Genomic DNA, 26,301 nt, shown 5'->3' with positions numbered 1-26,301 from the left:
GACTAACTAAAGCATTTGACACAATTAATCACAATATCTTAATCAAAAAATTAGAACGGTATGACATCAGAGGGTTGGTCTTAAACTGGATTAGAAGCTACTTAACCAACAGGAAGCAATAGGTAAAGCCCGGCGAACACACATGCTAAATATATTCTGTGGCGTACCACAGGGATCAATACTTGTCACGATTGGGTCGCATGTTTATGCATGGTCGTTCTCCCTGGATGCAGACGAGAAACTCCGGACGAAGCGTGCAGGTAGGATATGATGTATTTGTCATACAAAAAGACAGGAAACAAAGAAAAGAGACACATGCCGATCGCACAGGGAGCTAAGGCAAAAATTTAGCACAGGAATCAGGAGTCGAGAAACATAGAATCAGGAATTAATCAACGTAACATGTTGCATACTGCGAATAAGGAAGCCAGACCGAGTGTGGCGCACAACGTGAATAAGTAACTCTCTGATTAGTGCCCGGCAGCAGGTGAGCGTGCCGAACACTAATCAGAGGCAGGTGAAACTAATCAACACCCATGGTAACCAAAACACAAACCCAGAGGTGCTGAAAACAGAACTGGGGTAGTGGAACTAGTAGAACAAATCCAAACAAAACATGATCCGGGCAACAGATCATGACAGTACCCCCACCCCTAAAGGACAGATTCCAGATATCCCCAGAATACCAAAAAAAAAACAAGTTCAAGAGTCACGGGAGGGTGGAGGGAGGACTTGGTGGTGGGTCGCCAGGCCAAGTGTCCCCGAATCCACTGGGGACAAGTCAAGTGGCGGCGGCGAATGGAACGCCGCTGCATCAGGTGAGGCGGGCGACCACGGAACGGCCGCATCCGTGGCCGCTGAGAAGGTGGACGCGAGTGGCGCACAACGTGAATAAGTAATCATGACAGTACACCCCCCCAAACAAACCCAGGGGTGCTGAAAACAGAACTGAGGTAGTGGTACTAATAGAACAAAACTAAACAAAACTTGATCCGGGCAACGGATCATGACAATACTGAGACCAAAATTGTTCAATCTTTATATAAATAACATTGGTAAGGTTAAAGTTGGTATTATTCACGGAAGATACAAGAGCGTTTTGTTCAGGAGAGAACACACAGAAGCTAATACAAATAATAGAAGAAATTAATAAATTAAAGAGATGGTTTGATAAAAACAGACTATCCTTAAATCTCAGTAGAACAAAAATAATGCTATTCAGTAACAGTAGAAGGGAAAGTCAAACACAAATACAAATAGACGGAATATAAATTTAAGGGGTAAATTAAATCACATTTTTGGTGTAATGATTGATGATAACAGGGGGTGATCAAGGGTGATGGGTCAAATGCAGAGAATAATTTCGCCACACCTAGTGTGTGTGTGACAATCATTGGTACTTAAAAAAAAAAAAAAAAAGTATATAAAAAATAAATTGATATCATTGGACCAAAAAACACTTCATATTCTTTACTGCTCGCTAGTGTTACCATATCTGAGTTATTGTGTGGAAATATGGGGATAGAACTACAAAAAAAACCACTTCAGTCACTAACCGTATTACAAAAAAGATCAGTTAGAATAATACATAATGTTGGATATAGAGAACACTCAAACTGTTTATTTATTGAATCGAAAATATTACAATTCCAAAATATATGGTGAATTTGCTAAAAGCTTAAATGATGTACAAAGCAAACTAAAACCTTGTACCCAACAACGTACGATAATTCTTCTCAACAAAAGAGAAGAAATATAACCCTAGAGAAAAATGTAATTTAAAATATTTGTATGCACGTACAACACTGAAAACCTTGAGTATATCCGTATGTACAATTCAATTATAGAATGGATTAAGTAAAGAAATCAAACAGTGTACTGAGATGATACAATTTAAGAAACTGTTCAAACTTAGTGTTAACAAAGTACAAAGAAGAAGAACCGTGATAAACATTCTGAACTTATTGATAATCTTATTTATCTCATCATATGATATACAACTTACTTCACTAATTATTTATTTTTAATATTATTATTTGTGGAGTGTATTGTGAATAAATTGAGCACAGGAAGTGAACACAAGTGTTAGCAATTGCTATGTAATGTAAAAGGGTGGGATTAAAGAAGCTCTGCTTCTCCCTACTCCTTTTCGAACATGTTGAAAGGAGAAACTGGAAATTGTGATGTATAATGTTGTAATTGTATGCATGTTCGAAATAAATCTAAACCATAAACCATACATACTTTATCTACGCTGTCAATTACCTTCCATGGGTCAAGGCCCAAAAATTACTTTTTTATATATTGGTGTCAGTGTTGTCACATTGCGCTTCAAATATTGCGGCTTCACTACTTGCAGGCTTTTTCTCTCAATATAAAAAAAGCATATTTTACATATTTTTGGCTTAGATTAAGTGTTAACTGAAGTCTTAAATGTATTTATGTCAGTGCAGTATTTGTCTTATTTTGCATTTTGTTGTGATGACCCATACTGTAGTCCCCAAGCAAGACTTTTGGTTTGAGGTTAATGTTGACAACAACAGGCAGCAAATCTGCAACAATCAAGTTGACCTACTTTTTGCAGAACAACATTTTGACGCACTTCAATTTCCCCTCCTACCTCATCGATAACACATCTCCACATTGGTAAGCCTTTGACACGAGCAATATCAAAAAACAACAGCGGCACATACCAAGGCTCGATGTGACTTGATGCTAACAAGACTGCTATCAGCTATCAGCAGCTGTCCGGTCAATGCTAAACTGAAATAAACTGTTTCAAGGATGCACTTTATCTTCGACATCCATAACACAGCTCCACATAACATTGGTGAACCTTGTGAGCGATGTGGAATGACAACGCAGGATAAGAAATGCTAACAATACGGCTAATGGTCAAAGCTGCAACTGTGGAGTATTTGCAGAACAATGTGGTTTCAGCACATCAAAGCAAAGTTCTAATTTAGAGGAATTACCCAGGTTGTGCTGAAGTATTTCCACATAGCTGCGGTGCTGTTGTAGTGGCCGGGTGACGGCTAAAGCAGTGACACTTGGAGGATCCTCTGAGTTACCAGTAAGTACTGTAATCTACAGTAGAACTCACTCAAAGCTATTATAATGGATGACATAAGTGTAAAGGCGACTATGACTATGGGTGTTATTTCATAATTAGAGGGCTCTGATTGTGTTAAAAATTTTTTTTACTTATTCTTTAACGATTACATTATTTGATTTATTAATAGAAATCGTACATTTGTGTTATAATGTGAACATTCATGAAAGCATTATTAAGTTGCACTCATTAGAACAACGGCAATATAGCCAAGTGCCCACTTGGTGTCGCTGTAGGATAAGGAATGGATGATTTTCGCATGTGCTGTTTACTATGTGATGTCCCTAGGACTTCGGGGTTGTGTACGTGATCCTCCGATAGACAGCAATGTTACGTCGGCTCCGTGTCTGTATTAATAGTAACTCTGCAGTACTTTAATAAAGTGTATTTCGGCTAAGAACCTTTTCCAGTGGTCCTTGAAAAAGAGCACAAGTTACCACATATTTTTGGCGACGAGGTGAACTGGTTTTTGTTTTTTTCGTGTGTCTCCGGTTTGTTGTTTTGTAAGCTAAGCTAAGTGTGCTAAGTAAGCTAGGCGGCCGTGCGTGACCGACGGCGCCGAGGAAAAACACAGAGGAGAGACGCAGTTCGCAGCAGTGAAGCAGAACGGAGGACGGCAGTGTGTGTCGGCGGCTGCAGAGGAGCAGCTTGAAGAGGAAATAAAAAAGGCACCCGGAGCTACAGAAGAGCTGCGTGGAGAGGGAGCCTCAAGCTAGGATGGCTACATATGGGACTGTCGGTGAATTTGTGGAGGGACACGAGGACTGGACGGAGTATGAAGAAAGGTTGGGACACTTTTTCTCTGCTAATGGGATTACAGAAGAGGATAAAAAGCGCTCTATTCTCCTGAGTGCGTGTGGAGCAAAGACTTATAAGTTGATAAGGAACTTGGCCACACCGCGGAAACCGGGAGAGATCCCATATGATGATCTTGTCACGCTCGTGGGAAACCACCACAATCCAAAACCTTCTGTGATAGTCCAAAGATTCAAGTTTCACAGCTACTTCAGGAGGCAAGGTCAGTCTGTGGCTAACTTTGTAGCCGAGTTACGGCAGCTGTCAGAACATTGTGATTTCGGGGCAGTGTTAGATGATATGCTACGTGACAGATTAGTGTGCGGCATTAATAATGACGCCACACAACGCCGCCTGCTGGGGGAAACTCCACCACTGACGTTCAAGAAAGCTCTGGAAATCTCCCAAGGCATGGAGATGGCTGCTAATAATGCCAAGGATATCCAGAAAGGACATGGAGGAGCACAAACAGCAGCAGTGCACCATGTCAGGAGAGAGACTGGTAAGCATGAAAGAAAAGTGGAGTGTTTTCGTTGTGGAGGGGGACACTATGCAAATGACTGTAAATTTAAAGACGTTGTTTGTCATGCTTGTAACAAAAAGGGACATTTAGCCAAAAAGTGCAGAAGCTCAAAGGGGAAGGGCAAGCCGGGGCTGGGAAAAATGCAGCAGGCTCAGGCAGCCACACATCACCTAGATGAAGAAGATAAAGAGGCTGTGTGTTCTTTTAACATGTTTGGTGTGGAAACGGATGAAGAACCACCTGAGCCTTACTATGCAACAGTCACTGTAGGAGGGCAGGACATTAAGTTTGAGATTGATTCAGGAGCTACAGCCTCCGTTATCAGTGAAGACACTTACAGGAGGACGTGGGGGTTTAACCAGCCTCCCATCCGCCCATCAAAGCTCAAACTTAGGACCTATACAGGGCAGCCCATTCCTCATTTGGGAGTGGTTTATGTGGACATTTTAGCAGAGGGTCAAAAAGCTAAAGGCAGGCTGGTGATCGCTAAAGGCAGAGGGCCCAGTCTTTTGGGCCGCGATGTGCTTAGAAAAATCCGACTCAACTGGCATGAAATAAAATATGCAAGCACAACAGAGGTCACTCTGCAGCGATACAGTGATGTGTTCAAGGATGAGCTGGGAACACTTAAGGGCATGACAGTAAAGCTCCATGTTGACCCTGAAGCCACACCTAGGTTTTTCAAGCCCAGAGCAGTGCCCTATGCCATGAAAGGCAAAGTTGAAGAGGAACTGGAACGATTACAGAAGCTGGGCATCATCAAGCCCGTCCAGTTTTCAAGGTGGGCAGCACCCATTGTTCCAGTGTTAAAGGAGGACAAAACTGCACGGATATGCGGGGACTACAAAGTCACAGTGAATCAGGTCTCTAAGCTGGAGGAGTATCCATTGCCACGCATAGACGACCTGTTTGCTACCCTGGCAGGGGGTAAGCTGTTCACAAAGCTGGACATGAGCCAGGCCTACCAACAGCTACTGCTCGACGAGGATTCAAAAGAGTACGTCACGATCAACACACACAAAGGTTTATTCAAATACAATCGCCTGGTGTTTGGAGTGGCATCCAGTCCTGCCATTTTCCAAAGAACAATGGACACTCTGCTGCAGGGGATTCCGCATGTAGCAGTGTACTTAGATGATATTTTGGTCACAGGGGCCACGGAGGTGGAGCATCTGGCTAACTTGGAAGAGGTGCTGAAGAGACTCTCAGAAGCAGGGCTGCGATTAAAGCGCAGCAAATGTGTGTTTCTAGCACCAAGTGTGACCTATCTGGGACACAGGATCACAGCACAGGGACTCTGCCCAGTGGAAGACAAAGTGAGAGCTATTAAGGAAGCTCCAAACCCCAAATGCATCACTGAACTCAGATCGTTCTTAGGCATGGTGAACTATTATGGCAAGTTTCTGCCCGACCTCTCAAAAGTTTTGGCCCCACTGTACAATTTGCTTCACAATGACACGAAATGGCAGTGGTGTGAGGAGCAGGAGGCAGCTTTCAAGGAAGTGAAAGAGCTCCTCCATTCAGCAACGCTCCTGGTTCACTATGACCCGGATAAACAGATAACACTTTCATGCGACGCCTCGCCCTATGGAGTCGGGGCAGTTCTTTCGCATGTAATGGAGGACGGATCAGAGAAGCCGGTTGGCTTTGCTTCACGTACCCTGACAAAAGCGGAGCAGGGATACTCACAGCTAGACAAAGAAGGTCTGGCCATCGTGTTCGCTGTCAAGCGCTTTCATCAGTATCTCTATGGTCGCGCATTCAAGATCTACACAGACCATAAGCCACTGATGAGCCTGTTCAGTGAGACCAAATGTATCCCACCGCTGGCCTCAGCCAGGATACAACGTTGGGCGCTCACACTGTCAGCCTACCAGTACGCCATAGAGTACAGAGCAGGTAAGGATAACGCAAATGCCGATGCACTGAGTCGGCTGCCTTTACCTGACACGCCTGCTGTTACTTATGTGCCTCCAGAGACTGTTTTCTCACTGGAAAAGCTGGAAGAGACACCTGTGAAAGCATCCCGGATCAAACAGTGGACAGAGAGGGACCCAGTCATGTCCCAAGTAAAAACTTTCCTTTTACAAGGCTGGCCCAGTGTGATAGAAGGAGAGGAGTTGAGGCCTTATACTAAACGTAAAACTGAACTGAGTCTGCAAGATGGCTGCATCTTTTGGGGTGCGAGGGTCATTGTACCTCCCCCAGGCCGTTCACAGATTGTGGAGGAAATACATGAGACTCATCCAGGTGCATCGCGGATGAAAAGCCTCGCAAGATCCTATGTCTGGTGGCCAGGACTGGATAAGGATCTGGAGGACAAAGTGAAAGGATGCACGCAGTGTCAGATTAATCAGAACATGCCTCCACCTGCTCCTTTGCACCCATGGGAGTGGCCAGACCGTCCCTGGTCTAGGCTACATATGGACTTTGCGGGCCCTTTTAAGGGGCAGATGTTTCTCCTAATGGTGGATGCGCATTCTAAATGGATTGAGGCCCACATCATGAGCAACATCACAGCCCCCACAACCATCGACAAACTCAGGCAAGTGTTTGCAGTACACGGCTTGCCTGACACACTAGTCACTGATAATGGTCCGACTTTCACCAGCGAGTTGTTCAGTGAGTTCATGCAACAGAACGGCATTCATCACATAAGAACAGCTCCTTTCCACCCAGCCTCAAATGGACTGGCGGAGCGGGCTGTTCAGACAGTGAAGGAGGGCCTGAAGCGAATGACAGGTGACTCACTCAGCACTCAGCTTTCACGATTCCTGTTTAAATACCGCCTCACGCCACAGACTACAACGGGGCGCACGCCAGCAGAGATGCTGATGGGGCGTCGGCCCAAGTCAAGACTGGACCTGCTGCGTCCGGACATGAAGGCAAAAGTGCAGGGAAAGCAGGAAAAACAGAAAGAAAGACATGATCAACATGCACGTGAGAGACAGTTGAAACCAGATGACTGTGTCTATGTGAGAAACTTCAGCAGCAACAACAACCAGCAGTGGCTACCTGGGATTATTCTCAAGAGGAGTGGGCCAGTTTCCTACGTTGTTAAGCTGACTGATGGACGTATCTTCCGCAGACATCAGGACCATGTGCGCCTGCGGCAGGATACAGGCTCAGAGACAGACAGTTCCACTGAGTTTCCAGGGGCTGGACCAACAGCAGTAGGGGTGGGTTCGCCAGAGTCTGAGACAAGGACAGAGGCTTCTGTTTCCTCTGGAGAGGATGGACACTCTCACACTGACATCCAGACCTCTCCCAGTCTCCCTACACCAGATCCACCGAAGTCACCCACACCAGCGGTGTCTGCTGGGTCACCAGAGGTAGTGCGAAGGTCGCATCGCACTCGCAAACCTCCAGACAGACTGAATGTGTGACTGAAAGTTTAAATCTGCCATGTTTTCATGTTTTCAGGTTTATATTGCTAAACAGTTGCTGAGACAGTACTTTAAGTTTATGTGTACGCCAGCTAATGATAACCACCGTTTTGGGTTTTCTCAAAGTCCATTTATATTTTTGGGAATGTTGGAATCTAAAGGGGGAGAAGTGTTATAATGTGAACATTCATGAAAGCATTATTAAGTTGCACTCATTAGAACAACGGCAATATAGCCAAGTGCCCACTTGGTGTCGCTGTAGGATAAGGAATGGATGATTTTCGCATGTGCTGTTTACTATGTGATGTCCCTAGGACTTCGGGGTTGTGTACGTGATCCTCCGATAGACAGCAATGTTACGTCGGCTCCGTGTCTGTATTAATAGTAACTCTGCAGTACTTTAATAAAGTGTATTTCGGCTAAGAACCTTTTCCAGTGGTCCTTGAAAAAGAGCACAAGTTACCACAATTTGTTTACCACGGTTAGGCCTGGAATCAATTCCCCGCAATAAACACGGGAGGACTGTATTGCATATTTTTTACAATCTATGTTGAAAATGCAGAAATATTATTTCCCTTGTTTTTCTGTGCACTCTTAAAGTTGAGTAACATTAAGGCATGAATAGCTAATGTAAACTGAGTATATTTGAAACATATTCCCCATTGTGGGCTGCATATAACCTACATTTCCATTTAGGTTATATGCCTGTGTTCTCCTGTGACTGACTGGTGTTCAGTCCAGCTTGGGAAATAATTTATAATTACACCTAAAGGGTATATAGGATTTAATAAAGCAAATTTCCAGCAAACCTAACCAGAGCCCTGCTTCTTGTTTCTTTTTAAACAATATTTTGTATTGCTTCAATTATGTGCAACCTGAGCTAATTCTCTGCCAACCAATCAAGGATGTCAATTGCTAGGGGTGGGTGTATTGTAATACTTTCCGAAAAATGGGGATTGGACACATCAATTATTTTAATGCACAAAATATTCACCATATCAAACTGAGCCTGAATTATGGAAACAAGGCTTTAGTTTCATGCAACAAGCAAGCAGTTCCTCTCAGGAACTGCTGAAGGCCATTTCACTTGTATAATTCACTTTATCTGGTACAAAAGAGTTGAGATTTCCGCTTTACATTCTAAAAATGCAGGTAAACCAAGATTTGATACTACATATGACATTACAAGACCTTTTCATTTTTTTCAGTTGCGGTCAGACCTGGAGCAAAACCATTTATCAAGTACAAGTGACAGCACAATAGCAAATCGTTATATTATTGACCAGGGAAATAATTTGTTTTGGGGGCCAATTTTCCAGAAAGCTAAGGACGGGATGGCTTCTCCCTTCATTATTTTTCTTTTTTTGTATATTCTAAAGAACCAGCTGCCTCCACAGGAGACGTTTGATATTGATCGGTTTATCTTGCTAGAAACAGGAGCTTTTAAGAATGTTTTGCAAATGACCAATACTCCAGTGTTTTTAAGAATCTGCTGCAAAATAGTGAATCTCTCAGAAGAAAAAAAACAGAGGACCTAAAAGAGAACCTTGAGGAACGTTACTAGTGTAACTATCAATCAATCAATCAATCAATCAATCAATCAATCAATCAATCAATCAATCAATCAATCAATCAATCAATCAATCAATCAATCAATCAATCAATCAAAGTTTACTTATATAGCCCTTAATCACAAATGTCTCAAACTACTGAAGTTGGAAAAAATAACTACTGACTGCATCTGAAGTAAACAAGCTACAGCAACACCTTTGTTACTTATATCACGTTCCGAAAACATTGTGTCACTGCCAAAAAAGGAGAGAATTTAGCCTTCGTCTTGTGTTAGGGTCGGCACCGACCCATTTTAGTTTTTAAATGCATAAAAGAACCACATACATTTATTTTTTTGCATCAAGGCTTTTTGACTTTGTCAGGAACCTCTATTTCAACAAAATAAAACTTTTTTTTTTTCCACTAAATTATAAAATGCTCTGGTTGAAATGATGACCTTGGGTCGGTTTCGACCCAGTTATAAAAATAAGATTATAAAGCAATTATTAGAGCCAAAACTGAACACACTGACAGCCAGCTCCTCTCCCAATTATGTGAGCTTTAGGGGATTCTCATTTTACCTTGTTATCCAGTACAAAAACAAACAAAGACGGGCATGTCCAGACATGTGAGGTCAATTCAGTATATAATTTGTGACTTGTAGAGTGCACATCTCCAATTCGCAGCATGCAAAAATTAAAAAAAAGATTTACAGTGAATGAAATTCTGGATAATAATTTTGGCGAAAATGAGGGAGAGGACACAGAGCAGCATAGTGATACGGATGAACAGGTTTCTGAGGGGGAAGACAATGTGGAGTATTATCCAGAAGACACATACACATCTGATGAGTCTGATGAGGAGGTCACCGGTGGTGAAGCTACTACCGCAGAAAGATTCAAGTCCAAAAATTTTAAGATCTGTAGTGTAGATCAGTACTCAGTGGCCTAGTGGTTAGAGTGTCCGCCCTGAGATCGGTAGGTTGTGAATTCTCACCCCCGCGGGGTCATACCAAAGACTATAAAAATGGGACCCATTACCTCCCTGCTTGGCACTCAGCATAAAGGGTTGGAATTGGTGGTTAAATCACCAAAAATGATTCCCTGGCGCGGCACCGCTGCTGCCCACTGCTCCCCTCACCTCCCAGGGGGTGATCAAGGGGATGGGTCAAATGCAGAGGACACATTTCACCACACCTAGTGTGTTTGACAATCATTGGTACTTTAACTTTTTAACTTTATGATTTACATGGCAGGGCAGCTGCTGCAAATGTCATCAAAATGACCCCTGGGATCTCAAGGTTTGCTGTGATGAGAGCCACTGACATCAAGACATGTTTTGAGCTATTTATGACATTGTCACTAACAAGAGTCATCATTGCTATCACGAATCTTGAATGAAAAAAAGTCCATGGCGACATGTGGAAAGACATGGATGAGGAATACTTGGATGCTTATATTGGTGTTCCTCTTATTGCTGGAGTGTACAGATCCTGCAACGAGGCCACTGATAGTCTCTGGGACGCATCAACAGGCAGAAATATTTTCCGGGCAACAATGTCACTTCAGACCTTTCATATGATATCAAGAGTCCTCAGATTTGTCAACAGAGATACCAGAGCAAGATCTGACAAGCTTGTCCCTATTAAGGATGTCTGGGACAGATGGGTGCAGCTCCTTCCACTGATGTTCAAACCAGGGCCAGAGGTGACAGTGGATGAGCGTCTTGTCCCTTTCCGAGGAAAATGCCCCTTCTGACAATACATACCCAGTAAGCCAGGGAAGTATGGCATAAAAATCTGGGCAGCCTGTTATGCAAAAACCAGCTATGCCTGGAATCTACAGATTTACACAGGCAAAGCTGCGAGTGGCATCCCTGAGAAAAACCAAGGAAAACGTGTGGTCCTTGATATGACTATACTGGACTGCAGGGTCACAATATCACTTGTGACAATTTCTTTACCAGCTATGACCTTGGGCAAGAACTTCTAAGGAGGAAACTTACCATGGTGGGCACAGTGAAGAAAAATAAACCTGAGCTTATTATTAGTTTTGGAACTAGTAATTTATTTCTATTGGTTTGATTTGCTTTATTGGTTGTTGTTTGTTTAAACTTGCAAATCTTTTTTTGTGTTATGACTTGTTCTGCTTTTCATTTTGTGTTTGTATGAAAGTTCTGTTGCTGAAAAAAATACTTTTTAGCCTTTTTCTTGAAGTAAATATATATGGGTCGAAATTGACCCGTAACACCATAGATGTTACTATAGTTAAAATTATTAAAATGAAAAAATAAATACATCTAATTTATTTAAGAGATAAGTTTTAATACCCCTCACTAATAATAAGGTAACAACAACCTTTTATTTATTTATACGATTCTCTTGAAGTTCATTTTACCATTTTTTAAAATTGAAATCGAGGGGTATACCGACAAAAAAAAGGCCCAATGGCCCACACCAAAAATATTCAAACCAATATTTTCATGGACAAGGAAGCCTAACAAGGTAACCAAGAGATGAGAAACACATTAGATGATAGATAATTTTTTTTAGTGTATTTTACAGCTGATTTAAGACATGGGTCAAAACCGACCCGTTAGCACAGGGGTCGGCAACCCGCGGCTCCGGAGCCGCATGCGGCTCTTTGACCACTCTGATGCGGCTCAGCTGCATACTTGCCGACCCTCCCGATTTTCCCAGGAGACTTACGGATCTCAGTGCCTCTCTTGCAAATCTCCCGGGGTAAATATTCTCCAGTTTTCACCCTTACAACAAAATTAAAATCTCCCGAGACAAATATTCTCCAATTTACACCCTAACAACTTAATCAAGGGCATGCCATGATAGCACTGCATTTTCTGATCCTCTATAGCCTGTACAAACGCCGTGCCAGCCCGTCCACATGGTGTATGTAGCTTTTACTTGCGCACGTAGAAGACAGCAAGGCATACTTACTCAACAGCCACACAGCTTACACTGACGGTAGCTGTATAAAACAACTTTAATACAACTTTAACACTGTTACGTTACAAATATGCGCCACACTGTGAACCCACACCAAAAAAGAATGACAAACACATTTCTGGAGAACATCCGCACCGTTAAACAACATAAATACAACAGAACGAATACCCAGAATCCCATGCAGCCCTAACTCTTCCAGTCTACATTGTACACCCCCGCTACCACCACCACCCCCCCACACATCAACCCCCTTCCCCACCCCCCTTCGTGCGTCGGTTGAGGTGGGCGGGGTTTGGTGGTAGGGGGGGTGTACAATGTAGACCGGAAGAGTTAGGGCTGCATGGGATTCTGGGTATTCGATGTGTTGTGTTATGTTGTGTTACGGTGCAGATGTTCTCCAGAAATGTGTTTGTCATTCTTTTTTGGTGTGGGTTCACAGTGTGGCGCATATTTGTAACGTAACAGTGTTAATGTTGTGTTAAATTATACGGACACCGTCAGTGTAAGCTGTGGGACTGTTGACTAAGTATGCCTTGCTGTCACTTTCGTGTGGAAGCAGTAGCTGCATTTAACATGTGGCCGAGCGGATACGCTGTGTGTACAGACTGTAGAGGGCGCTAAAGGCAGTGCCAACACGCCCTACATTTCGGGTGTCTCCCGGAAAGACTTTGAGAGTTGGCAAGTATGACGCTGTCAAGCGCCGTTAATGTAAAACTAGCAGGCTGTACTAACATTAAATTGTTATAATAAGGTGCGGGCCGGGGCGTGTGCCTGAGACCCCTGGTTTAAACATAGCCCTAAAGAAAAAAAAAAGCTTTGTATGCAGTGTTATTTCATTTTAAATTTCAAAAGAGTTTTGTGGCTCCCATTGTTATCTTTAATTTGTGAAACTCGTCAAAATGGCTCTTTGAGTGGTAAAGGTTGCCGACCCCTGCGTTAGCATAAGAGATGGTAACAGAAAGCTAACACAAGAGGAAGGTTAAAGGGATGCTTTGAGGAACACCTCAGCTTTGTAAATCACAGGTTTGGACCCCAGTCAACAATGTTTGCTAGCAAGGTTAAAAATGCCAATGCAAAGATCTGTCAATGTGTTTACAGTGGTCCGAGTTCCTCCTTTTTTAAGAATTTGTTTAAAAAAATGTTTGTCTCCTAAGTTTGAATTAAATTCGGGGGCCGGTATGGTGGGATTCCTTGTCTGGATTTGGCCTGTATTAAGCCATAGAATGTACTTTAAAAAGACATCCCAAAAAAGATGTCCCACTGTGTTTGGGTTTGTTTGATGGCATGATTTTATGCTGATATCATGAATTCCTGTGGATCCCGAGTAGAGTAGCAATTTACAAGCTTAATTTATTTTGAAGCGGAGCTTTTTCTTAAATCAACGTTGCCTTCACACTCACTTCCTTCGTTTCCATGGTTGGAAAACAACCCTGTGCCCATCTCTAGCTTTAAAGTAATCTTAGCGAGTAAGACTGGCTACACCAGGCCTGGGAAATTATTTTGACTCGGGGGCCAAAATTAGAGAAAAAAATGTGTCTGGGGGCCGGTATATATATATATATATATATATATATATATATATATATATATATATATATATATATATATATATATATATATATATATATATATATTTAAATTTACACATATGTATACATATATACACACACAGATATGTATATATATATATATATATATATATATATATATATATATATATATATATATATATATATATATATATATATATATATATATATATATATATATGTATGTGTGGGGAAAAAATCACAAGACTATTTCATCTCTACAGGCCTGTTTCATGAGGGGTTTTCCCTCAATCCTCAGGAGATCTCCTGAGGATTGAGGAAAACCCCTCATGAAACAGGCCTGTAGAGATGAAATAGTCTTGTGATTTTTTCCCCACACATACATATTACGCTCTACCACGGTATCGAGCACTATTTTTTGGATAATCTAATTAAGACATATATATATATATATATATATATATATATATATATATATATATATATATATATATATATATATATATATATATATATATATATATATATATATATATATATATAAACATATATATATATATATATATATATGTAAGCTGTGAAAATCTACTGCACAGTATGATTGAGTCCTATTTTTAGGAACACTAAAAATGTTATGACTGACCGCCTTAAAAAACGGAACGGAATTTCACATTTTCTACTGAATAAGACACCCAGAATGTACATGAAAATAAGGAATGTGGGATTTACAATATTAACTATTAACGACAAAACACTGAATATTGACAAAATATGAATGTCACACCCCCTCTCGATCGACATATTTTACAATCAAACGAAACGCAAGAAAATGCAATAAACACAGCGAAATATGAACGTGAAGGGTAAAAAAAACCCCCACCTACAATCTGATATATCACTAAGATTTAGAACTTTGTTGTAAAAATCTCCTCCCGCATCCGTCCCTGACACCCGCATTTCAGGCCGGCCGCTCTGGAAACACTCTGTGGAAACGCTCCCCACCCACACTGCTTGGTGCCTCGTCTGAGCTGCTGTGACTCAGATTACCATAGTAACTAATTAGATTACCATAGTAACTAGTATATCATGCAAAAGTGCAGATTCTAACCATTGAAATACTTTGTATAGTTCAAGACTTACAGTAATTTGAAAACGTCACTGCACATATTAATGGCAGCTACAGGTTTGATCTTAAAAAAATAAAAATACAAAGTATTTGGGAATTTCCGGCGGGCCAGATTAAAAAGCTTAACAAGCCGCATGCATCCCCCAAGTCTTAATATGCCCAGGTCTGGGCTACACCATTCGCTATTTGCTACACCAACTGATGGCAGGGATGCTTGGAACTAAATGTATTCTTTCAACTTAAAAAGTAACAATTAGCCGAAAGACAGCTCTTACCTCAAAACACTCTTCAGTGTGGCATTCTTAAGTTTAAGTACCACTGTAGTTGCTACAATCACACACTTCTTAAAGTCACTTGAATACCTTGGCATACATGGTCAAAACATATATTGTTCACAGATAATTCTACTTCTTATCAGTCAACCTTGTCAGCCACCTGTTCTGTTGACTGTGTATATAAGTAGTTTTACTTCTGCTGTCTGCTGATTGACTATAAGCTCATACATAAAAGTTGTCTGGTACAGTTTCACGATATTGTAGTCAGTCCAATCATTTTGTCCATAGAGGTAACCAGAAGTGTGTTTTTGGTTTGTAGAAGTTTGAATCAGGTAAACCAATCACATTTGCATTTTGGTTGTAGTTAGTGCAAGTCACCACTATATCCTCACTGATTCATATACCAGTTAAAGCAGATTCACCACAGCTAAACTGTACCAAGTTAGTTTGGATTAGTTTGTTTGGATTGCACTAGAGTTGGGTAACTGTGTTCACACCTGACCATAAAAACTGTACAAAATGAGTTCTGGGTTCTAGTAGAAGTGCACCGCTGCCGTTTTCCATTACCAATCAGAAGCTGACTATGTTAAATGTGAGAAAAGCAACAGGGGGGAGAGTGACCATTGCTGTGGAGAAAAGGAAATTTATAGAGGAATCCAAAATGAAAACAAAGTCGGATCTCGAGAACACGTCCAAAGTCGGGGGAGGAGGGTTTAGCAGAGGGGATCATGAGAAGGCCGAATGGCAGCAGGGAGCAAAGCTGAGCGTTGTTCACTGTCCTTCATATGCTGTAATGAAATTCTGACCAATTCCGTTCGAGCAAAAAGGAATGTTTACTGTAGCTTCCCTCCTCCACATAGCGTGACTCATCCCTGACAGACCACAGACATAGTGCATAAACAAATGGGAACTTCTTTCCTCCAGCCCCTTCCATTCTTTGGAAAACCCTGGAAAAAAAGTCTTATCTTTTCATTTTCATGACCTCTTTCAAAAGACATGACTTGGGTGTCCATTAAAAGGAATGCTAAATAAAAATACAGTACACACAGATAATACGTGTACGTTTTCAACGCACGCCTCAGGGAAATCAAAGTAGTTTTATATTGTTGCAAACAGATGTGCGGCAAAGCATAGTGCACAGCCTGGCACTCCCAGTGGGAGGTATAGGCGAACGCTAAGGGCTAAACGACCCTTAGGGGGCGCCATGAGAGCGAAAAAAAAATCATCGGAGCACAGGTAAGAACAAAAAGAAAAGAAGAGAATTAAAAAACGTGATAAAAAGATAAAATAAAGGAGTCAGCAATGTAAAAAACATCAGTTATTTAGCACAACGTATTGTTAAGTTGAGAGATAGCTTGCTTTCTGCGCGATTAGCCTCAACATGCTCATCAGTAATCAATCAGTTATATATTTCAGTTGCTTTTGCGACGTGGGGGGGCTGTTTACTGTCATGATTTTTTTTTTTTATAGAGATTTAACCTACACATTAAGGCTATGTCTACACTAAGCCGGATAACCCCTTAAACAAATAATAATTTAGCCTAAGCCCCGTTTCAGTCACACTAAATCATCGTTTAAGGAAGCCCTCCTTGGATAATTTTTTACACGGGTAAGTGCACCGTCTATTTCTTTAATATCCGGCTCTTAGCTATGTATGGACTCATTGATCGTTTACAAACTGGGTTCGGAGAGGAAGTGATGCCAGAAAGACCACACACTAGGGCTGGGCGATATGGCCTTTTATTAATATCTCAATATTTTTAGGCCATGTCACGATACATGATATATATCTCGATATTTTGCCTTAGCCTTGAATGAACACTTGATGCATATAATCACAGCAGTATGATGATTCTATGTGTCTACATTAAAACATTCTTGTTTATACTGCATTAATATATGCTCATTTTAAACTTTCATAGAGAGGGAAATCACAACTAAGTCAATTGACCAATACTGTATTTATTAAACAGTTATTAAGCAGTGGCACAAACATTCATGTCATTTCCAAAACAGAAAGTGCCAGATTGTCAGAGACATTTTAAAACAAGCTATAAGTGCACTTTTGTGAATGATGTCACCAAGATGACATATCAAAACAACACTAAATTAAAGTGTACTTTTTGTACAGAAAGCCACTACAATAGTCTAAAACAAATAAAGTGCACTTTTGTGCATGATGTCACACAAGATATTTCAATAACTGTCAAATAAAAATGAGCTGCATAATAGGTTCCTGCGGACGTTATCTCCTTCTGTTGTTGACTTTTTTTTTAATACGGTGTTGATCTGGAAATAGTTGCTTCGGCATTTTGTTGGTGTGGCACCGAACGGAGATGTTGACATGCAGAGTTTCAAGCACTCCTCATTCTCTAGCGGGTGACTTTTCAAATGATGCTACATTAGCAGTGCTGCTACTTTTTGTAGCAACACTTTTGCCGCATAAATGTTGAACATATTCCCGCTTGAAGCCAAACCACCGCCGGACGATGGATCCCATGCTGTTTTTCTTGGGAATTAATTCTTCCTCCATTTGTTACCTGATTGGCACCTTCTTTCTCTCGTATTACCACCCGCACCTCACCGTTAGCATCACAGCTAACGTTACCATGTCGCTACCTCTCTGCTTCGCGGGAGCTTGTGACGTTGCAAACGTGACGTGTGTAAGAAGGTGCGCTTGTTTTAACTCTCTGTGAGAAGGAGAGACAAGAAAGAGTGGGAAACGCATGCAGTGTAATGCCCGCAGCTAAAAGCAACTGCGTGAGAATGTATATTGGAATATCACGATATAGTCATTTTCTATATCGCACAGAGACAAACCCGCGATATATCGAGTATATCGATATATCGCCCAGCCCTACCGCGCACCACACGGGAAGTGACATCAGAAAGAATGCGCCACAGCCAGCTTCATAACAACCCATTCGGTAACTCCGGGGCAACCACTAGAAAGATGGAGGCGAGTCATCCAGACATGCCCGTGTTTCTCCTTCTTGTAGATGTACAGACGCTCTCATCCACCCGCACGCTGAGCATCGGCTCCCCACAGGGCTGTGTGCTGAGCCCCCTCCTCTACTGCCTCTACACCCATGACTGCAGTCCAGCCCACAGTGAGAACCTTATCGTCAAGTTTGCTGACGATACCACAGTGGTCGGGCTCATCTCCAGGGGTGACGAGGCTGCCTACAGGGAGGAGGTCCTGAAGCTGACGGCCTGGTCTTCGGAGAACAACCTCGCTCTCAACACCAGCAAGACCAGAGATCATCGTCGACTTCAGGAGGAGCAGCACCGACCCTGCCCCCCTCTACATCAACGGCGAGCGTGTGGAGGGGGTCCACACCTTCAGGTACCTTGGAGTCCACATCTCTAACGACTTTTCCTGGACAGTCAACACCACAGCAATCATCAAGAAGGCTCAGCAGCGGCTACACTTCCTGAGAGTCCTCGGGAAGTACAACCTGAAGCCTGACCTGCTGCTGACCTTCTACCGCTCGTCCATCGAGAGCCTGCTGACCTACTGTATTACAGTATGGTACGGCAGCTGCACTGCAGCAGACAGGGAGAGGCTGCAAAGAGTGGTCAAGACGGCTCAAAAGATCATCGGCCGCCCTCTCCCCTCTCTGATGGACATCTACACCTCCCGCTGCCTCAACAGAGCCAGTGCCATCATCAAGGACAGCACCCACCCTGGCTCTGACCTGTTCCACCTGCTGCCCTCTGGGAAGCGCTACAGGTGCATTAAAACCAAGACGAACAGGCTAAAAAACAGCTTCTTCCCCAGGGCTATAACCACCCTGAACAGACTTCCCCATTGACCCTCATAACTGCCTTCTCTTCGGTGCAATAACCCAATCCACCAACCACCCTGTTTCATGTAGATATTCATGTACATATTCATTTCACCCTCTGTATAGAGTGTACACTTGTTTTATTGCACTGTATGGAATGGCCTCAATCTCGTTACCCTGCGTAATGACAATAAAGCTGATTCTGATTCTGATTCTGAAATCACACATGAATACCTTAAGAGAAGGAAACGGGCGATTGCAGCTATTTCAGATACACCACATCTCAGACGGCAACATAGACGTTTGAGCGACGGTTTTGGATCAGCCCTGGAAGAACGGCAGCCTGGTGGGATATGTTTGTCAACGAGTGTGTTGTGTCAGAGGAACGGCAAGAGAACTTTCGAATGTCCAGGTCAGCTGGGATTCTACTCAGTGAAAAACTTTGTCCATTTGTTGAAGGAGAGACAACGACAATGCAGGCTCCCGTAGACACAGGAAGACTACGAAAAATAGCAAATGCATTTGGACTGGCGAAACAAACTATCAGTTATTGTCCGCGATGTATGTATGTATACTCAACGTCTAGTTTTGTACTCCATAACTATTGTTAAGCCATGACGTGGTTGCGGCCGTCAAGTACGACTGCCAATTTCAGCCTACAAGCACAGTGTCCTGTTGTTGGTTGTTGTAAAATGTTCTTTATCACATTGTTTACTTTCACACATCCATTAAAGATATGATTCATGTATGATGGCTCAGGTGTGATTCACTACACTAGTCTAACAGCTGCTGATGGTGAGGCAAGCAAGGTTTACGGTTAAGAGAAATGTGGCAATAGTCTACATTGAAATACAGGGTAAGGATACACTTCCAGGTCAGAGGTGACCATGTTTTTATTTTAAAAAGGCATGTTACATGTTAAAATGGTGATGTTTTTGGCAAGCCACACACCAATTAAATGTATTTTAATACATTTCAGTGGGTAACAATGATTTGAGATACAAGTGTTTTGAGCTAAGAGCTTTGCCACAGAACCAGTTAAGCTTGTGGTACTACTGTATATGGTGTATTATACAGGCCGCATACTGTAATAGACTACATGTACTGGATTTATTCATCCTTTCATAGAACATTTTCATATATTTTTTTTAATCATACTTCTATGATAGCTTTAGTAACACTCCTCTTCTCTCTGGAGATGGACTTTTGAGATATTTAAGTCCAGACTTGGTTGGTCCATCAACAAATACCAACAAGACAGCCTAAAGCACTCCATCTGTTATTATTTTCTTATTTCTTAATTACTTGTAATAAAAAAATAAAAATATTTTATTTTTTTGTAAATGTATGTCACATTGTGTCGTAGTGTGTTCTTCTTGAATAAACTTGCCCTTCATCTTTCACAGATCATCAATCATTTCTCTGCCTTATTGACCATATAATAACCAAAAATCTGGCGGCACGGGCAATTGGATATTATGGGTGGCCGATTGGGACAACGCGCCGGAAACGTCCAAACACTCTTAACACTGAAAAACACAGAAACACCTTAAAAGACGGGAAAATTCCGCAAATTCCTGCGAAAATACATTTTAATTGCTGCTAAACACTTGTTTCCATTCTAAAACTTATATAGCTACATAAAATGGTTGATCAATAATACAGTAAAATATTACAGTATAGTGTTTATCTTACTGTAAAGTGCATTGAGTGCATAGAAAAGTGCTATATCAATTTAATCCATTATTAATATTATATATATATATATGGGTCATTCTTCTGGGAATTATGTTTTTAAAGCAGGATGTTTTGGGGTTTGTGTGTGTTTTTGGCATTTCAAGCATTTTCATTTGGCTTTCAAGTTTGATCCTGCTATGTTTTTATGTTAGAACATCATTTTTTAATTTGTGGCATTTCCCAGTTGCATCTGTTTTATGGTGTTGGCTTTGGATCATTTCTGTGTTTGGAACATCTGGAAGTTGCTGCGCTTTTGCCCTTGTAGGCCACTGTTCAAAAGGTTTCAGTTCTTTCTTGATTTTGGACACTTTAAACGCATCTGCATCCCATAATGGTTATTTCTTCTTCTTCTCTGGGGCGTGACTTTCTCCCATCATTAGAGTCTTTTCCTTCATTGAACAATCACGATTTCATTGAGAAATGTTTGAAATGAGACTTTTACTACAGTTAAGTGCACTGCTGAACTCTGATCTAATGAACCCGTTGATATGTGATTAAAGTCTGTATTTTGACATACTATTGGTATAAGTATCATCATATCTATCACTTTGCATGCATATTTTATCCTACCGTATTTTTCGGACTATAAGGCGCACTTAAAATCCTTTAATTTTCTCAATAATCCACAGTGCGCCTTATAACACGGTGCGCCTAATGTACGGAATAATTCTGGTTGTGCTTACTGACCTCGAAGCAATTTTATTTGGTACATGGTGTAATGATAAGTGTGACCAGTAGATGGCAGTCACACATAAGAGATACGTGTAGACTGCAATATGATGCCAGTAAACAACACCAAAACTTTAAATGTTCCATTGAAAATAAAGAACATTACACACGGCACTCACAAATATGTCAAAATGTTTTTGTATGACTTTGAAGCCGCACCGCTTGATGGATTGTCGGCCCATTACGGCTACCGTAGTCAGAGATACAAGTATAACTATGGTGTGTGTATAAGGACCACAAATTGGCACCCATTAGCAGACATATCTGGTGTTTTATTTTAAAATATTATCCAAAACAACTTTTCTTACCTTATGGTACCTGCTGATCTGTATTTGAGATCTGCATAAGTCCTGAAAATGTGCGCACATCCGCCACTGTAGTCCGTGCCGACACCGTAGTCGATAAGCTTTTTCACTATCTTCTTGTTATCCTCTGCTGTTGCCATTTGTAATATAAAGTAGCGTGAAGTTCTAACTTATATCTCGCTATGGAAGCGCTAAAAACTACCGGTGTAGTGGGTTTACATAATTCACCCATGGAACTTTAGTTATTAGAGAGTTCCGGTCGGACACATTGTTGACTTGAAGATGATCTGTAAAACATAAGCTATGCAACATCTTGACCAAGGAACCACCATTACGCACACCACAAGGAAATGTTTTAAATTTAGAAAAAATTATAATATGACCCCTTTAATGCGCCTTATAATCCGGTGCGCCCTATGATCCAGAAAATACGGTGATTGCTTCTAATTTGGCCATTTTATTGCCATTGCGAAAAATCGTGCTGCCGTTCGTAAATTGCAGTTTCCCCTTTAAGAGCAGGTGGTGCTTTCAATAATGTCGGAATTTTCAGAATTTAACGACAATTGACACAAATGACAGTGTATGTTTTCTATTGCACTATTTTAAGTTTATAGATCGGTCATTCTAAATAATTGTTGTCCTCTTCATTTAAAAGAAAAAAGTACATGCATCGGTGGTTTAGATAGATTTAGATTTCTTTGGTTTTGTTTGATTACTTAATATAATTTTTTCTGCTTTGTAGAAACCATTCACATAAACCACTTAATCATAATAAATTAATTCAGGCGGTCAAATCATCGCGTTAATTGCGATCAATTAGTTACAGTCATATTTAGTGTGTTATGTTTTTTAATTACATGAATACAATTTTTCATCTCTACGTTACTGTCTCTGTATGCCCTCAATGCCTTGCCCTCTGACTGAGAGCAATAACACTTGCTCCATTTGGCACAAAGATAATGTGTAGGCATGGTGAAAAAGAGGTCTCACTCTGTCACGAGACTTGGCCGGCGGGGGTGAGTTGTGCCGATACCAAAATTGGTACCAGATTTATTTCGATACTTTGATACTTTTCTAAATAAAGGGGACTACAAAAAAATTGCATTATTGGCTTTATTTGACCAGAAAATCTTATTATACATTAAATATATATTTCTTATTGCAATCAAATAACAATTTTGTTCTTTGATAGTATGATAGTGCACATACTAGATACCTTTTATTTAGGTAGTAAGTAAGCAAAGAAAGGTTTCTAATTTGTCTGCTGACGTATGCAGTAACATATTTAGTCATTTTTCATTCTAATTTTTTGTCAAAATTATGAAGGACAAGCGGTAGAAAATTGATTATTAATCTACTTGTTAATATCTGATTATTTGTTTTAACTTGTTCTATCTACACTTCTGTTAAAACGTAATAATCACTTATTCTTCTGTTGTTTGGATGCTTTACATTATGGTGTGGGGTTGTTTTTCAGGAGTTGGGCTTGGCCCCTTAGTTCCAGTGAAAGGAACTTTGAATGCTCCAGGATACCAAAACATTTTGGAAAATTCTATGCTCCCAATCTTGTGGGAACAGTTTGGAGGGGGCCCCTTCCTCTTCCAACATGACTGTGCACCAGTGCACAAAGCAAGGTCCATAAAGACATGGATGACATAGTCTGGTGTGGATGAACTTGACTGGCCTGCACAGAGTCCTGACCTGAACCCGATAGAACACCTTTGGGATGAATTAGAATGGAGACTGAGAGCCAGGCCTTCTCGACCAACATCAGTGTGTGACCTCACCAATGCACTTTTGAAAGAATGGTCAACAATTCCTATAAACACACTCCACAACCTTGTGGTCTGCCTTCCCAGAAGAGTTTAAGCTGTAATAGTTGCAAAAGGTGGACCGACATCATCTTGAACCCTATGGGTTAGGAATGGGATGGCACTTCAAGTTCATATGTGAGTCAAGGCAGGTGGCCAACTACTTTTGGCAATATAGTTGTATCTTTGCAGTCAGTCATGTCATCTTCTTCTTCTCACTCAAAAAAATACAGAAGATATGACCTTAGTGTCCTTAATGGTAGTCAGGGCCATGTGTGTACAATCAGAGTACGCTTATGGAGGACAATTGCTTGTCATAAGGCGCATGCATGTCCGACTGCCGCTGGATGAAATGAGACCAAAATCTAATGTTGAATTAGGTTTAAAACATGAGATAAGCTATGATTGATAGTCAGCATCAAAGCTAATATTTTTTCTGAACTGTGGGGAATGTTTTAACAAAGTGTAACATCTAATTATGAGAAATAAATACATGTATTTGTTAAATGTGTTCCCTAAAACGACTATTGGTAACATATGCTAGCAGTGTGATTGGTGGCTTTGTTTTATTTATCTTATATTATCTGAAGCAGAGGAAAAGCAACAAGTTCCACATGCAATACTTACTGTTTCAAAAAGTGTTCCTACTGTTTTTGATGTATGAACGTCAACACTTTATATGGGCCTGATGTTTTATTCTAGTAAACAACTGCATCTGTTCAAGTCTGTTAAAAACAATGCATGACTTTAGGCCACTTGTTTGCTTATGTATCAAGCCTACAATTTAAACAAAAATACCTCAATTTGAGGTTTTCTTTCAGTATTTTTTAGGTAGGATTAAAAAAAATTAGAATTAGATTCATTAGTTACAGATCATAATTATTTGATCCCTAAAGCGCTTTAAACACCATTATCAAGCATAAAGAGTAGCATGAGTGTACATCATTGTTCAGGCGGGAAAAACTGGAGATTCAGGATTTGAATTACTTGCCTTATGCAGTCCTTTGGAACAGGGCAGGCCCCTGGCATAAAGACTCTATGAAGTTGTTTAGGGCCACATGATTATGCTACATGATTATGGCGATTCACTTAAGTAGTTAATCATCAACATGGTTGTCGTGCTCAGCAGGTGTTCGCTTGTTCTACTTTGATGGAGTGAATTGTTAGAATCATACCTTGTCTTTGCAAAACTTTGATTCAGCGTTGAGTCAACATGTCCTTTGTAATAGTTTTACTTCGGTGTAGCAGCATTGCGACCGCATCCATTCAAAATCCCATAGAGATAATAGCTCATTTAGCTTTACTTCAAACACCGTTATTAATAATTAAAAATGAATATTTTTATAGCTAGAGCATAATCCTTTTTTTCCCTCAAAACTTGACAGTGCGCCTTATAACCCGGTGTGCCCAATGTACGGAATAATTCTGGTTTTGCTTACTGACCTCGAAGCAATTTTATTTGGTACATGGTGTAATGATAAGTGTGACCAGTAGATGGCAGTCAAACATAAGCGATACGTGTAGACTCCACTATAATGGCAATGTGACTCAAGTAAACAACACCGACATTTTATAAGTTCCATTGAAAACATAGAACATTACACACGGCGCTCAAAAATCTATCAAAATGTTTTAGTACGACTTTGGTAAGTGATGAAGCCGCACCGCTTGATGTGCTTCAACATATGAGTATTATTATGGTGTGTGTATAAGGTAAGACAAATTATCTGGCTTTTTGTTTTGCAATATTATGCAAAAGCGCCTTTTCTAACTTTCTGATACATGCTGATCTGTATTTGGGATCTGCATAAATCCTGAAAAATTGCACACGTCCGCTTTTGTAGTCCGTACATCGTAGTCGATAAGCTTCTTGTTTTTCCTCTATCTTCTTGTTATGGGACATTCATCCTCCGCTGTTGCCATTTCTAGTATAAATTAGTGTAAAGTTCTTACTTATATCTGTCAGTAAACTTGCCATGAAAGTGCTAAAACATACCGGTGTAGTGAGTTTATATTATTCAATCAGGGAACTTTTGTTATTAGAGAGTTCCGGTCGGACGGTTTTTCACAAGACACATTTCCGACGTTGTTGTTGCACTAGTGAACCACGGATGAGGAGATGCTGCTCCGTTATGGATTTAAGTAAAGTCTGAATGCCATTAAAACAGTTAGCTCCATATTTTGACAATTCCACCCCCGTCCTTGCACGCTACACCGCTACAACAAAGATGACGGAGAAAAGACGCTGCCGAAGGTGAGCCATGTAAATAAGACCGCCCACAAAACGGTGATTCCTGAAGCGACTGTCAGAAAGCGGCTTGAAGATGATCTGTAAAACATAATCTATGCAACATTTTGACCAAAGAACCACCATTACATGTTATGTAGACCACAAGGAAGTGTTTTACATTTAGTTTAATTTAATAATAATAATAATATGACTCCTTTAAAGCGCCCTATAATCCGATGCGCCTTATGTATGAAAACAGATTAAAAATTGACCATTCATCGGCCGTGCACGTTATAATCCAGTGCGCCCTAAAATCCGGAAAATATGGTAGATTTAAAATAAAAAGTTTTTAAATAATTACAAAAAAATATGAGAAAACTAGTCAATTTATCTGTCCACGCAGCTAGTTAATTTTACTTGA

At 40.8% G+C, this 26,301-nt stretch overlaps 2 protein-coding genes across 2 annotated transcripts in view; one reads left to right on the top strand and one right to left on the bottom strand.

Annotated features, from left to right (window-relative positions):
• Positions 1 to 26,301, bottom strand: part of itga11a (integrin, alpha 11a) — a 204,435-nt gene that overhangs the window by 20,427 nt on the left and 157,707 nt on the right. The window lies entirely within an intron of this gene.
• On the top strand, positions 3,421 to 8,264 carry LOC133664485 (uncharacterized protein K02A2.6-like). The gene is made up of 2 exons (XM_062069144.1): positions 3,421 to 6,329; positions 6,408 to 8,264. Exons 1-2 carry the CDS (start codon positions 3,830 to 3,832, stop codon positions 7,814 to 7,816), a joined length of 3,909 nt encoding a protein of 1,302 aa, XP_061925128.1. The 5' UTR covers positions 3,421 to 3,829; the 3' UTR covers positions 7,817 to 8,264.

The sequence above is a fragment of the Entelurus aequoreus genome, linkage group LG02, assembly GCF_033978785.1.
Source record: "Entelurus aequoreus isolate RoL-2023_Sb linkage group LG02, RoL_Eaeq_v1.1, whole genome shotgun sequence".
Classification (NCBI taxonomy): Eukaryota; Metazoa; Chordata; class Actinopteri; order Syngnathiformes; family Syngnathidae; genus Entelurus; species Entelurus aequoreus.
This window is presented reverse-complemented; position numbering and strand designations above follow the sequence as displayed.

What these genes read in the sequence shown, in the direction of transcription:
- LOC133664485 (XM_062069144.1), top strand. Translation starts at nt 3,830, where the DNA reads ATGGCTACATATGGGACTGTCGGTGAATTTGTGGAGGGACACGAGGAC. An exon ending in CGCCATAGAGTACAGAGCAG is followed by an intron (nt 6,330 to 6,407) that starts GTAAGGATAACG and finishes ATGTGCCTCCAG; the next exon opens with AGACTGTTTTCTCACTGGAA.